The sequence below is a fragment of the Dendrobates tinctorius genome, unplaced genomic scaffold (genome assembly GCF_039654945.1).
Source record: "Dendrobates tinctorius isolate UK_male_01 unplaced genomic scaffold, ASM3965494v1 ptg000068l, whole genome shotgun sequence".
Lineage (NCBI taxonomy): Eukaryota > Metazoa > Chordata > Amphibia > Anura > Dendrobatidae > Dendrobates > Dendrobates tinctorius.
In genome coordinates this window covers 2236685-2249485 of record NW_027361736.1, presented here as the reverse complement: position 1 = coordinate 2249485, position 12801 = coordinate 2236685, and the positions used below count along the sequence as shown (strand labels likewise).

Genomic DNA, 12801 nt, shown 5'->3' with positions numbered 1-12801 from the left:
ATCTGCCCGCATATAGAGAGACTGTTAGCACCGCTCCCCGGCTGTGCTCACCGCCTCCGCTCCTGGTCCGGCTTCCTCCTCAGTCTCTGCCTTGACGCGCGCCCCCGCTCTGCGTGCTTTCCGGCAGCTGGCCTCCCGATGCCCTCCTCCACTTCCCTCGGCGCACGCGATGGAGGGTTAGATCGTGCGCCTATAGCCGCCTGTCAGCGTGACCTGCTCGGACCTCCTCCCGACCTATCAGAGCCCTCCAACAGGTATTTCAGGCCGCCCTCCCCTAGTGGAGGCGCCTGACTATTGAGTTATTGTCTCTTGTGTCTAGGCCGTGCTCGCTGCTGTCTGTGCTCCCAGTCTCTGTGCTTCCTGCTGTGCCATAGTGTTATCGCCTTGTCTCCTGCTCCTGCCATCTGTTTAACCCTCGGTTTCCTCTCTCCTTTTAGTTTCGCTTCCACTCCTGCCTCCTGCTGGTTCCGCCGTCCCCTCCTCGGATCTCCCACCACTCCTCCTCATCACTCACCCTCTTGAGCCGACCCCTGGGCCTGGCTGCCATGGCGCTTGAACTCCTCGAGTCTGTTCCCTAACGGTCCCTGTATAGGGGTCGGTCCACTTGGTGCGCTCGCTCGGGGAGGGTTCGGCGTCACGGTCCAGTGGGTCCACTCTCGCTTCCGGCATCCGCAGTGTAACAGAATAGTCAGGCCATGGACCCCGCCGGGGCCGCCGCCCAAAAGGAGTTGGTATTCCTGAGGGAAAACCAGACCCGAATTATGTCTTTTATGAAGACCATGGATTCCCGCTTGTCGGCCTTACAGGCCGCTGACCCTGGCAACACCTCCCAACTGGCCAGCCTCCAGCAGGAGCTGGTTCAGCAACGGGACACCCAAGCCCATATCCTCTCTTACATGGCCTCGGTCGACGATCGGTTGCTGTCCCTGCAGTCGGCTGCCGCGCGCGATCCGTCCCGCGGTTCCGATCCCATACCTGCCCCGTCACCCAGGCTGGGTAAACCGCCTCGGTATGGCGGCGACCCAAAGTTGTGCAGGGGCTTCCTAAATCAGTGCAGGTTGCATTTCGAACTATTGCCCCAACAGTATCCCACAGATCGGGCCAAGGTGGCCTTTATTGTGTCCCATCTGGAGGGAGAGGCTCTCTCCTGGGTGAATCCCCTGTGGGAGCGGGACGATCCCGTAGTCTCTAGTGTCCAGAACTTCACGGACACTTTCCGTAGAGTCTTTGACGAGCCCGGTCGGGTAGCTTCCGCCACGGAGTCCCTTTTCTGCCTCACTCAGGGTACCCTTACGGTCGGACAATATGCCATCCGATTCCGTACCTTGGCCTCTGAGTTGGGGTGGAATAACGAGGCTTTGGTCGGGGCCTTCTGGCGTGGTCTCTCTGGCAAAATCAAGGACGAACTGGCAGGGCGTGATACCCCGACCACCTTGGAGGATCTTATTTCTCTGTCCACACGAATTGACCTCCGGTTTCAGGAACGCGCTCGGGAGGCTGCGAGAGAGAGGCGGCCGCTCAGACCGTCTGCTTCTTTTCACAGGCCGTCCAGTCCTCGTCCTCCTGGTCTGTCCTCCAGTCTGACACCGGAGCCGATGCAGGTGGATCGAGTCAAGTTGGCAGAACAGCGCCGTAAGGAGAGACTGATGGAGGGTTTGTGCCTGTATTGTGGCAGCGCGTCCCACTTCCTGCGTTCCTGTCCTGAGAGGCCGGGAAACTCCTCCACCTAGGGCAGGTAAGAGGCCGACCTAGGTGTATCTCACTCCTCTCATCCCCTTACCCTTTCGGTTCAGCTGGTTTTTGGTCAGAGACGTGGCTCGGAGGTGGCCTATGTGGACTCGGGCACGGCGGGGAACTTCATAAGATTGAAGGAGGTGAGGAAGTACCGGATTCCCGTGATTACCCTGAAAACTCCACGTGTTATCGCCTCTGTAGATGGAAGACCCCTACAGGAATCCGTGTCCCTGGTTACGGAGGAGGTGTGTCTGCAAATCGGGGCCTTGCACCGGGAGCGGATCGCATTCTACGTTCTTCCTGACCTAGCCCATGCCTTGCTACTTGGCCTACCTGGCTTAGAACACATGAACCCGTCCTTAATTGGCGTTCCGGGGAGGTCCTCCGCTGGGGACATCCCTGCCAGGAGAGGTGCCTGGGGCCTGTGCGTCCAGTCAGTCCTCCTCCAGTCTCCTCGGGCCCAGGAGGCTTACCACCCGCATACTGGTCGTTCTCAGACGTGTTTGATAAGAAGGAGGCGGAGATCCTTCCTCCGCATCGCCCGTATGACTGCCCTATCGATCTCCGACCCGGGACCACTCCGCCCCGTGGGCGAATTGATCCCTTGTCCCCAGCTGAGACTGCGGCCATGTCTGAGTACATTAGTGAGAATTTACCCAGAGGTTTCATACGGAAGTCTTCTTCGCCTGCCGGAGCCGGGTTTTTCTTTGTGACGGTTCTCTCCGTCCTTGCATTGATTTCCGGGGTTTGAACGACATTACTGTAAAAAACAAGTATCCCTTGCCTCTCATCCCTGAACTCTTTGATCGGCTGCGTGGAGCCCGCATCTTCTCGAAGTTGGATTTACGCGGAGCCTACAATCTCGTCCGCATCCGTCCGGGTGACGAATGGAAGACCGCCTTCAACACCCGGGACGGGCATTACGAATATCTGGTTATGCCCTTCGGTCTCTGCAACGCTCCCGCGGTGTTCCAGGAATTCGTCAACGATATCTTCCGAGACCTATTGTACTCCTGCGTGGTGGTGTATCTGGACGACATCCTTATTTTCTCCCCGGATCTGGCATCTCACAGGAGGAGCGTTCATCTGGTTCTACAACGCCTACGGGAGAATCGCCTCTACGCGAAGCTGGAGAAGTGTCTCTTTGAGCAGTCTTCCTTACCCTTTTTGGGCTACATTGTTTCTGATTCTGGTCTGGAGATGGATCCTGGAAAGTTGTTGGCAATTCTTCAATGGCCCCGGCCAGTGGGAGTCAAGGCGATTCAAAGGTTCCTCGGCTTCGCCAACTATTATCGCCAATTTGTGCCACATTTTTCATCTGTCATCAAACCCATCTCCAGTCTCACTCGCAAGGACGTCAACTCCTCGTCCTGGTCCCCGGAGGCTGAAGAGGCCTTCTCCTGTCTGAAACAAGCCTTTGCAACGGCACCTGTTTTACACCGACCCGAGGCTACCAAGCCATTCATTCTGGAGGTGGATGCCTCTTCCATCGGAGCAGGTGCAGTGCTTTCTCAGAGGTCCCCGTCCGGCCGACTGGTTACCTGCGGGTTCTTTTCGAAAGCCTTCTCTCCAGCAGAGTAACTACTCCATCGGGGATCGCGAACTGCTGGCCATAAAATTGGCATTGGAGGAATGGCGCTACCTTCTTGAGGGGTCGGTCCACCCGTTTACCATCTTTACCGATCACAAGAACCTGGCGTATCTCCAGTCGGCCCAGAGACTTAATCCTCGACAAGCCAGATGGTCTCTCTTCTTCGCTCGGTTCGATTTTGAGCTGCATTTCCGCCCCGGGCCAAAGAACTTCAAGGCGGATGCATTGTCCCGGTCTCTGCAGTCTCCTGATTTGGTGGAGGATCCGACTCACATCATCGATCCAGCCAAGATCATCACGGTGGCCCCGGTGAGACTGATTACTCCTCCCCCAGGCAAGACCTACGTGCCCGAGGCAGACAGAGAAAAGGTACTGCAGTGGGGACATTCCTCTAAAGTTTCCGGACATGTCGGAGTCAAAAAGACGATGGAGCTCATCGCTCGTTTTTATTGGTGGCCCTCTCTCCACAAAGATGTGTCTGACTTCACGGCGTCCTGTTCCTCTTGTGCCAAAGTCAAGGTTCCCAGGCGACCACCCTCCGGTCTTCTGCTTCCACTGCCGATTCCCTCGGTCCCTTGGCAACATATCGCTTTGGATTTCATTACGGACCTGCCTGACGCTTCCGGATATACAACTATCCTGGTAACTGTCGACCGCTTCTCCAAGATGGCCCATTTCACTCCTCTTCCAGCCTTGCCCTCCGCCCCAGAGTTGGCGAAGATTTTTATCCAGCACATCTTTCGCCTCCATGGCTTTCCAAAGCATATTGTGTCTGATCGAGGCATACAATTCACCTCGCGATTCTGGAGAGCCTTATGTGAGCTTCTGGAAGTAAGGTTGGACTTTTCCTCCGCGTACCATCCCCAGTCCAATGGCCAAGTGGAACGCATTAATCAGGTACTAGCGACATTTACGGCAGTTCACCAACGCTCATCAGGATAACTGGGTCCATCTCCTTCCCTGGGCAGAGTTCTCCTACAATAATCATCCCAGCGAGTCTTCGGCCAAGTCTCCATTCTTCGTGGTGTTTGGGATGTATCCTGGTATCCCTCTACCTATTTCCACCACCTCTGGTGTGCCTGCAGCAGATTCTCTGACCCTGGAGTTCTCTAAGATCTGGTCCGAGACTAAGGAGGCTCTCAGGAAGTCTGGGGAGCGCATGAAGAGACACGCTGACAAGAGACGCTTGGACTCTCCGATTTACCTCCCGTGTCAACAAGTTTGGCTTTCGGCCAAGTACATTAGGCTAAAGCTCCCTTCTTACAAACTGGGACCTCGCTACATTGGACCTTTCAAGATTCTCAAACGCATTAACAATGTATCTTACAAACTGGAGTTACCCGTCCCCAACTCCTTCCACGTCTCTCTCCTTAAGCCGGTTGTCTTGAATCGGTTCCAGCCAGCTCCTAAACCTTCTCCTCTACCTGTCTCTTCCGGTGATATCTTTGAGGTAAGGGACATTTTGGCCTCAAAAAAAGTTAGGGGTAAAACCTTTTTCCTAATCAATTGGAAGGATTTCGGTCCCGAGGAGAGATCTTGGGAGCCGCAAGAGAACATCAATGCTCCGCGCATTCTTAAGAAGTTTTTAGCCAGACGCAGTGGAGGGGAGGGTAAGAGAGGGGGTACTGTTAGCACCACTCCCCGGCTGTGCTCACCGCTCCCCGGCTGTGCTCACCGCCTCCGCTCCGGCTTCCTCCTCAGTCTCTGCCTTGACGCGCGCCCCCGCTCTGCGTGCTTTCCGGCAGCTGGCCTCCCGACGCCCTCCTCCACTTCCCTCGGCCGCGCGCATGGTACCTCTGCGCACGCGCCGGAGGGTTAGATCGTGCGCCTATAGCCGACTGTCGGCGTGACCTGCTTGGACCTCCTCCCGACCTATCAGAGCCCTCCAACAGGTATTTCAGGCCGCCCTCCCCTAGTGGAGGCACCTGACTATTGAGTTATTGTCTCGTGTCTAGGCCGTGCTCGCTGCTGTTGCAGCTGCTGTCCTGTTAACCCTCTGTGCTGCCTGCCTTTGTGCTCTCTGTCTCTGTGCTCCCTGTCCCTGTACTCCCAGTCTCTGTGCTTCCTGCTGTGCCATAGTGTTATCGCCTTGTCTCCTGCTCCTGCCATCTGTTTAACCCTCGGTTTCCTCTCTCCTTTTAGTTTTGCTTCCACTCCTGCCTCCTGCTGGTTCCACCGTCTCCTCCTCGGATCTCCCACCACTCCACCTCATCGCTCACCCTCTTGAGCCGACCCCTGGTCCTGGCTGCCATGGCGCTTGAACTCCTCGAGTCTGTTCCCTAACGGTCCCTGTATAGGGGTCGGTCCACTTGGTGCGCTCGCTCGGGGAGGGTTCGGCGTCACGGTCCAGTGGGTCCACTCTCGCTTCCGGCATCCGCAGTGTAACAGACGCCACGTCATTTTTTTTTTAGGGTTACCCTAATTTTAATAGCCAGTAAAGGCTATGCAGACAGCTGCGGGCTGATATTCATAGCCTGGGAAGGGGCCATGGGTATTAACCCCTTCCCAGGCTACAAATATCGGGCCCCGGCCGTCAGCTTTCCCCCTCTGGCGCAGAAAATTGCACGGGAGCCCACGCCATTTTCTTTCCCCTTTTTTTTTTCAAAATTAAACATATTGGGGCTTGCTATTATTTATTTATCCATCTATATCTATCCATAGATATATCTATCTTTTGATATATCCATAGATATATCTATGGATTCTATCTACCTATCCCATATCTATCCATCTATCTATCGATCGATAGATATGGAATAGATCGATCTATACATAGATCGTTAGAGATAGACATATCTATAGATGGATAGATATTATCTATCTCTAACGATCTATGTATAGATCGATCTATTCCATATCTATCGATCGATAGATGGATAGATATTATCTATCTGTGTGCGTTTTTAAAAAACGGATTCGACAGATCCGTTTCTTTGACGGATCCGTCGCATCAGTTTTTCACAATCTGCGATAGATCCGTCGAGACAACGGATTGTGACTGACTGCAAAAAACTGTTGTGTGAAAGGGGCCTTAGCCAAACCTCCAACTCCTTCAATGACACCGACTCCAACTCCGACTCCACGACTCAGACTCCCTCATACCAGGGCTGTGGAGTCGGTAAGCCAAACTTCCGAATCCAACTCTTCAATTTCCATGACACTGACTCCATCTCCGACTCCACAGCCCTGCCAGGAGCAAAGAATTCTGTCAGCGCGTAGTGTGCACGCTGTAAGGATTCACAAGTCTGCAGTTTATTACGTGACTGGAGTCCTGTACCCAAAGGCTGGACAACCCTTTTAAGCCTTTTTGCCACAACTTAGAAAGTATGCTTGGGGTCATTGGCAATTTAGATGACCCATTTATGCCCAAGATTTTAAAAGAACCTATCACCCCCTTTGGAAATCACAAAGTGAAATAAGACCAAATATAAATCTCTCTCAAATATAAAGAATTAGGAAAATAAAAACATTTACTCACTAATTTAGTGTCAAAAGATTTGACTCTTGAACCTCTCCAACATTGGACATACCAAAATAAACTATTTTGGAGGAAGCTCCCATACATAGATGGATGCACTGGTACATCTTGGAGATTATGTGGGCACAAAAGCAGAGTCAGCATGATCATTTCTAGGAGCGCAGCTTAACTAATAGCCAAGTTCATGCTCTAACAGCCAAGGCCAGTGCTACCCAAGGCTGTTTAACCCTTTAAATGCTGCAATCAAAGCACCATCCACGAGAACAGGTCCCCTTCACCCATCTTAGCAGCTAGCTCTTAACTTCTTGTGAAGCCCTGCCACTAGGTTAAAGCTATGAAGGTGTAAAGACAGCATCCAAGTTCCATAGCCATCGTATTAAAATAAGCAGTCACCGTCTTCATCTTTTATTAGCATATCTCTTTGTTGGTGTTCTGCAGGCTATGACCTCCTGGATTGTTCCAGTGTTTGTTGGGCAATCCAGTCACTACTCAATGTAAGTCTACAAAAGGCCACAACAAGGCCCACGTAGGCTAACAATGAGAGCTTGGGACTGTTACCTCTGACTTCTGGTCAGTCAGAAGTTGCAGTCACAAGGTTGTTGCACATGACTGGGGTGGCGTTGGGAACAGCTGAAGATGGCGGCTGGTAAGTATAATGAGGGGCTTTGAACTTGGATTAATAGCACCACTTCAGGGCTGAAATTACAAAAACAAAACAGAACAAAACACACACACACACACACACACGCTGGAGTGCATCTTTAATTCAGATCAGAAAATTCTAGTGCTTCAACATAACTTTCTGGGATTTTACAAGCCATTAAAAAGCTCAATCAGCTTTTCACTTCTAATTAATTTGTCAGCTTTTCACTTCTAATTAATTTATAAATCCAGTGGATCAGGTCTGTAATCATTTGTAGTAAAATGTGTTTTATGTACAAAGCATTTACCGAAATAACTCCGCTAAATAAGTTTTAATGACTTGAAGCAAAGAGTACGTGAATTATGACATATACATCATATAAAAGGACGCGTCACTCCCTCATACAGTACTCACTTGATGAAAGCAGGAGGCATGTCTCGCTTCATAATCTGATCTTCAGTTGTCTGGACCGTTTCTTTCCCAACCTGAGGTAAAACAATGACACAAGGTTAGGTGGGCAAAAAGTGGAGAATATACTATACAATTAGTGAACACCATGGAATCATTCACACATTCACAAAGAAGTAAACTTTCAAAGGGTTGTCAGGGACTTAACAAGTGATGACCCATTAATAGGACAGAAAGGATCCATCACCGAACTGAAATCAGCTCTGGCAGCAGCCGGAAATTGGTGATGTCCAGGACTCATCACATAGCTAAGAGTCCGCCCAAAGCCCTGCTCTTTATTTCCAAGTCACTTGAATGAGAGGCAAAAAGCAGTAGCAGTGACCACGAAGCAATGTCTGAGCGGCTGTCTGCCGCCTCAGACATTGCCTATATCTATCCACTGACAATGGAGATAAAAGCAAAAAAAAAACTTTATTAGGCTAATATGCCATATTAAAATGCAAAAAACATCTGACGCGTTTCTGGTGCACAAAGGCACCCTTAGTCATAGGTCCTATGACTAAGGGTGCCTTTGTGCACCAGAAACGCGTCAGATGTTGTTTGCATTTTAATATGGCATATTAGCATAATAACGTTTTTTTTTCATTTATGCCGGTGTGCGGAACGAACTTTCTTCTTCTTGTGGATATCCACTGACAATATCACTGGAGGGGCCAGGTGTCAGGCCTGTCTGATCTCATACGGATGACCTATAGACTATCCCATGAGGGGAAATATTAACAAAGCTTCTTAAAAAAAAAACAAAAAAAAAACAAGCATTTTCCAAATACCAGAAATAGTGCAAGAGACCTGTGGAATATCAACAATGCATTTCAGAACCTAACAATAGTACAAACAACGTCTACGCAAAATTATTACATAACAATTTAGACAAAATATTTAACCCCACTAATTTTAACCCCCACACCCAGGCCTGGTTGCACCTTCTTGATCAAGCCCAAATTTTGCAATTCTGACCAATATCACTATGGTAATAACTCTTTAACGTTTCAACAGATCCCACGGATTCCGAGATTTGCTTTTTTCGTCACATATTGTACTTCGTGATAATGGTAAAATTTATTCGATATGATTTGCACTTGTGAAATAAACGGAAGTTTGGCGAAAATTTTGCAATTCCGAAAATATTAATTTTTATGTCCTTAAATTAGAGAATTAGGTCACACAATATATTGAAGAAACAACATTTCCAACACATCTAGTTTACATCAGCACAATTTTTTAAACAATTTTGTTTGGAAGTTATAAAAGTTAACCAGCGATTTCGTAGTTCAACTTTTTTTTTTCTTTTATGGACAAATTACATTTGAAGTGGCTTTGAGAGACCAATATTGCAGAAAATACCCCAAAGTGACATATTCTAAAGACTGCACCCTCCAAGTGCTCAAAACCACATTCTAGAAGTTTATTAACCCTTCAGGTGTGTCATAGGAATTTTAGGAATGTGGAAGGGAAAAAAATGTTTATTTTTTTAACATAAATTTTACTTCAGACCAACACGGTTTTATTTTCACACAGGTAAGAGGAAAAAATGGACCCCAATATTTGTTCTGCAATTTTTCCTGAGCATACAGATACCACAAATTTGGGGGAAAACCAAAGTTTGGGAGCACGGCAGGTTTCGGAAAAGAAGAAGCACCATTTGACTTTTTTAATGCAAAATTTGCTGGAATAATTCGTGGATGCCATGTCACGTTTGGAGAGCTCCAGATGTGCCTAAACAGTGAAATACCCCCACAAGTGACACCATTTTGGAAACTAGAACCTCACAAGGAACTTGGCTAGAGGTGTCCTGAGAACCTTGAACCCCATGATGCTCCACAGAAGTTTATAAAGTAGAGCCATGAAAATAAAAATCAAAAAACACATTTTTCCCCCCAAAATTTACTTTTAGTCCCAAATTTTTTATTTTCAAAAGGTTACAGGAGAAAATGGACCACAAAACTTATTGTGCAATTTCTCCTGAGTGTGCAGATACACAACTTGTGGTGAAAAACTACTGTTTGAGCGCACAACAGAGCGCAAAAGGAGTGATGTTTTGAAACGCAAATTTTGATGGAGTGGTCTGCAGGTGTCAAGTCGCATTTGGAGAGCCCATGATGTGCCTAAACAATGCAACTTTCCTCCCAAAAGTGACCCCAAGTAGTGGAAACACAGCAGAGGGAGACCACAGCAGGGTATTTAATCATTGTGTTTCTGTCCTTGTTTTATTCTGCTTAGTGGCTAGTGTGTACATGCGCCTACATGCTGCATGCACACCAATTTATATCCCAGTCATACCTTTGGGGTTTTTTCTTCTGTCTGTTTGTATCATGTGCATATAAAAGGTTGTGCCTTACCTTTCTTTTGAGCAGTGCATTATATTGACGTGGTCTCCTTCAGATGCGTTTCCACTAGTTGGGTATCAGTAAAACACCAAAATCACTGATTATGTGTATAAGTTAAAAAGAAAAAATATATATATATTATATATATATTTAAAAAAAAAAAATGTGCACAAACAATTCCCTCAAAAAATGTGATGGTACCCAAAGTGATAATAAAGCAATAAGGTAAAATCAGGATAAGGGGGAGTAACGCTATATTAATCACTAGCCTCGTCCAAATACCAAACATGTGAACGCTAAATATGGTTTAAGCACACTGGGACTCAGGAGCAAGGGGTTTTCCAAAGACCCTGTATTACCAGTAATGTGAAAGCACCCTATATTTCCACTGACAGACCATAGAGGCGACTTGATTTTTTTTGTGGACTGATTTGAAGCTTTTGTTAGGAACATTTTACATAACGTTTGGGATCACATTTATCCGGAGCTCTACACTGAGCATTTACATTGGGGTTTCCATCTACGGTAAATCTCTGAGTGACGAGATTCAGATGAAACTCCGAGGGATCCATTCACTATAATGAGGCAGCAGAGTTACTCTGGACACCGTGTGGCCTCTGTTCAGCGGTGTACTTTTCAGAAGTGCACAAAACTGGCCGACAGCACTTTTATGCATGCCTAAAAAGACGGACATCGCTGCATCATAGATCAGATGGCATCCACAGTGCCTCAATCTGCCTCTTTATAGGGAATCTTACATCGAGAGTTCTGTGTGAAGCGCAGGATAGAAGAACACCGGGCCTTAGTGCAATCTTTGGGAGAGAGTGAACAAATCAACAGCAGGTGAAGAATTGGTTTCATTTATTTTATACGCTCATGCGATATAAGTGATTAGACAACTTATTCTTTGGATCGGGGCGATTACGATACCATATTTCTTTTTTTTATGTTTGGCTGCTGCTACACACTTAAAAAAAACAACAACAAAAAAAAAAAAAAGGAAATTTTTTTTTCCTCAAAAACAATTTTTTACATCGCCATATTTTCCCAGGTTATTAATATCAGCTAACAAGCTGTTTGCTTAACCTTTACTGGTTACTTTACAGGGGGACCTGTTAAAAATTTGACATAGGGTCCATCTATAAAGTGTAACCAGCAAAGGCTAAACAGACAGCTGTTTATTTTCATAATTCCTTTTATATTGTTATGATGTTAGAAGGGTTAAAATGTTTTTTTTTTTGTTTCTTTTTCCCAAGGAAATTTACAAACTTTGTTTTTTTAGGAACCTATTCATGTTTGAAGGGACTTTGAGGGGCCTATATTATGCATTGGAAAAACCCCAAAACAAATTCCATTTTAAAACCTGCACTCTTCAATTTATTTAAAACTGCCGTCAGAAAAAGTGTTAATGTGCTTCACAAGAATTATTACAATGTAGAATGAAAAAAAAAAAAATTAAGACTTTATTAGACTTAAATTGTGATTTTGCTCCAAATGAGTCACTTTCACAAGTAGTAATAGGAGAAAATAGATCTCACAATTTCCTAAACAACTTCTCAGAAACACAAAATTCCATGGTCTAATGTGATGAAACAAATGTTTTGGCACATGGCAGTGATTGGAAGAAGGAAGAGCAATTTGATTTTTGGAAAGCAAAGTTGTCTGCAATAGAAAGTGACCCATTGTAGAAACTGGTATCCTAAAAGAATTCAATTGAGTGTTTATTATGAAAGGAGAAGAAAAAACGGCATTAAACAAACTCGCATACTCCATGCAATCATAGGATTCAGTTTGCAGACAGATTGCTTCTTAGGCCTCTTTCACACTTCAGTCTTTTGACGTCAATCGAAATCTGCCCTTTTTTGAAAAAAACGGATCCGTTGTTTTTTTAGGCGGAATCCGTTTTTTTCTCAGACTTACATTAGTGGCGGATTGCGACGGATGGTCATCCGTTGCATCAGTTTTTTTATGGATCCGTCTGAATTTCAGTGTCCGCCGTCTGGAGTAGACTGACCATAGAACTTTTTTGTCTGCGTTGAAAATACGGATTGCGACTGATCCATCGCAGTCCGCCATTGGCTAGAATGGAAGCCTATGGGCGACTGATTTCGCTTTTTTAAACTGAGCATGCCCGGAAGAATTTCCATTCATTTAAATTAATCCCAAAAGCCGTTCTGGCACAAAAAAAAATCTCTCTCTCTCTCTCTCACACAGAGTTCTGTTCCTTTAAATTTCATACACTTGCTGCTGCGATGGATCCGTCCAAAAAACAGATCCGGTGCATCAGTTTTTGGCAAATCTGCAATGGATCCGTTTTTTCACACTGACTGTTTGGAACTGATGTCAAAAGACTAAAGTGTTTTCACACTTTAGTCTTTTGACATCAGTTCCAAACAGTCAAAGTGTGAAAAAACGGTGAGGCCCTACACCGAAAACTCACAGGTGCATGTGAACACCCTGGGAAAGACCTGGAGTGAGGAAGCGCGAGTGACCGCGCTCTCCCCGCGTCCATTTTTTTTTTTTAATGTAACTTAGGCTAGTTTCACACTAGCGTATTTGC

At 46.9% G+C, this 12801-nt stretch overlaps 1 protein-coding gene across 3 annotated transcripts in view; it reads right to left on the bottom strand.

Moving 5' to 3' along the window:
* Positions 1–12801, bottom strand: part of VCL (vinculin) — a 272569-nt gene that overhangs the window by 154093 nt on the left and 105675 nt on the right. For all 3 annotated transcript variants that reach the window (XM_073581038.1, XM_073581039.1, XM_073581037.1), the window contains exon 2: positions 7861–7931. In XM_073581038.1, the coding sequence (XP_073437139.1) occupies positions 7861–7931 (71 nt within the window). The remainder of the gene's footprint in view (positions 1–7860; positions 7932–12801) is intronic.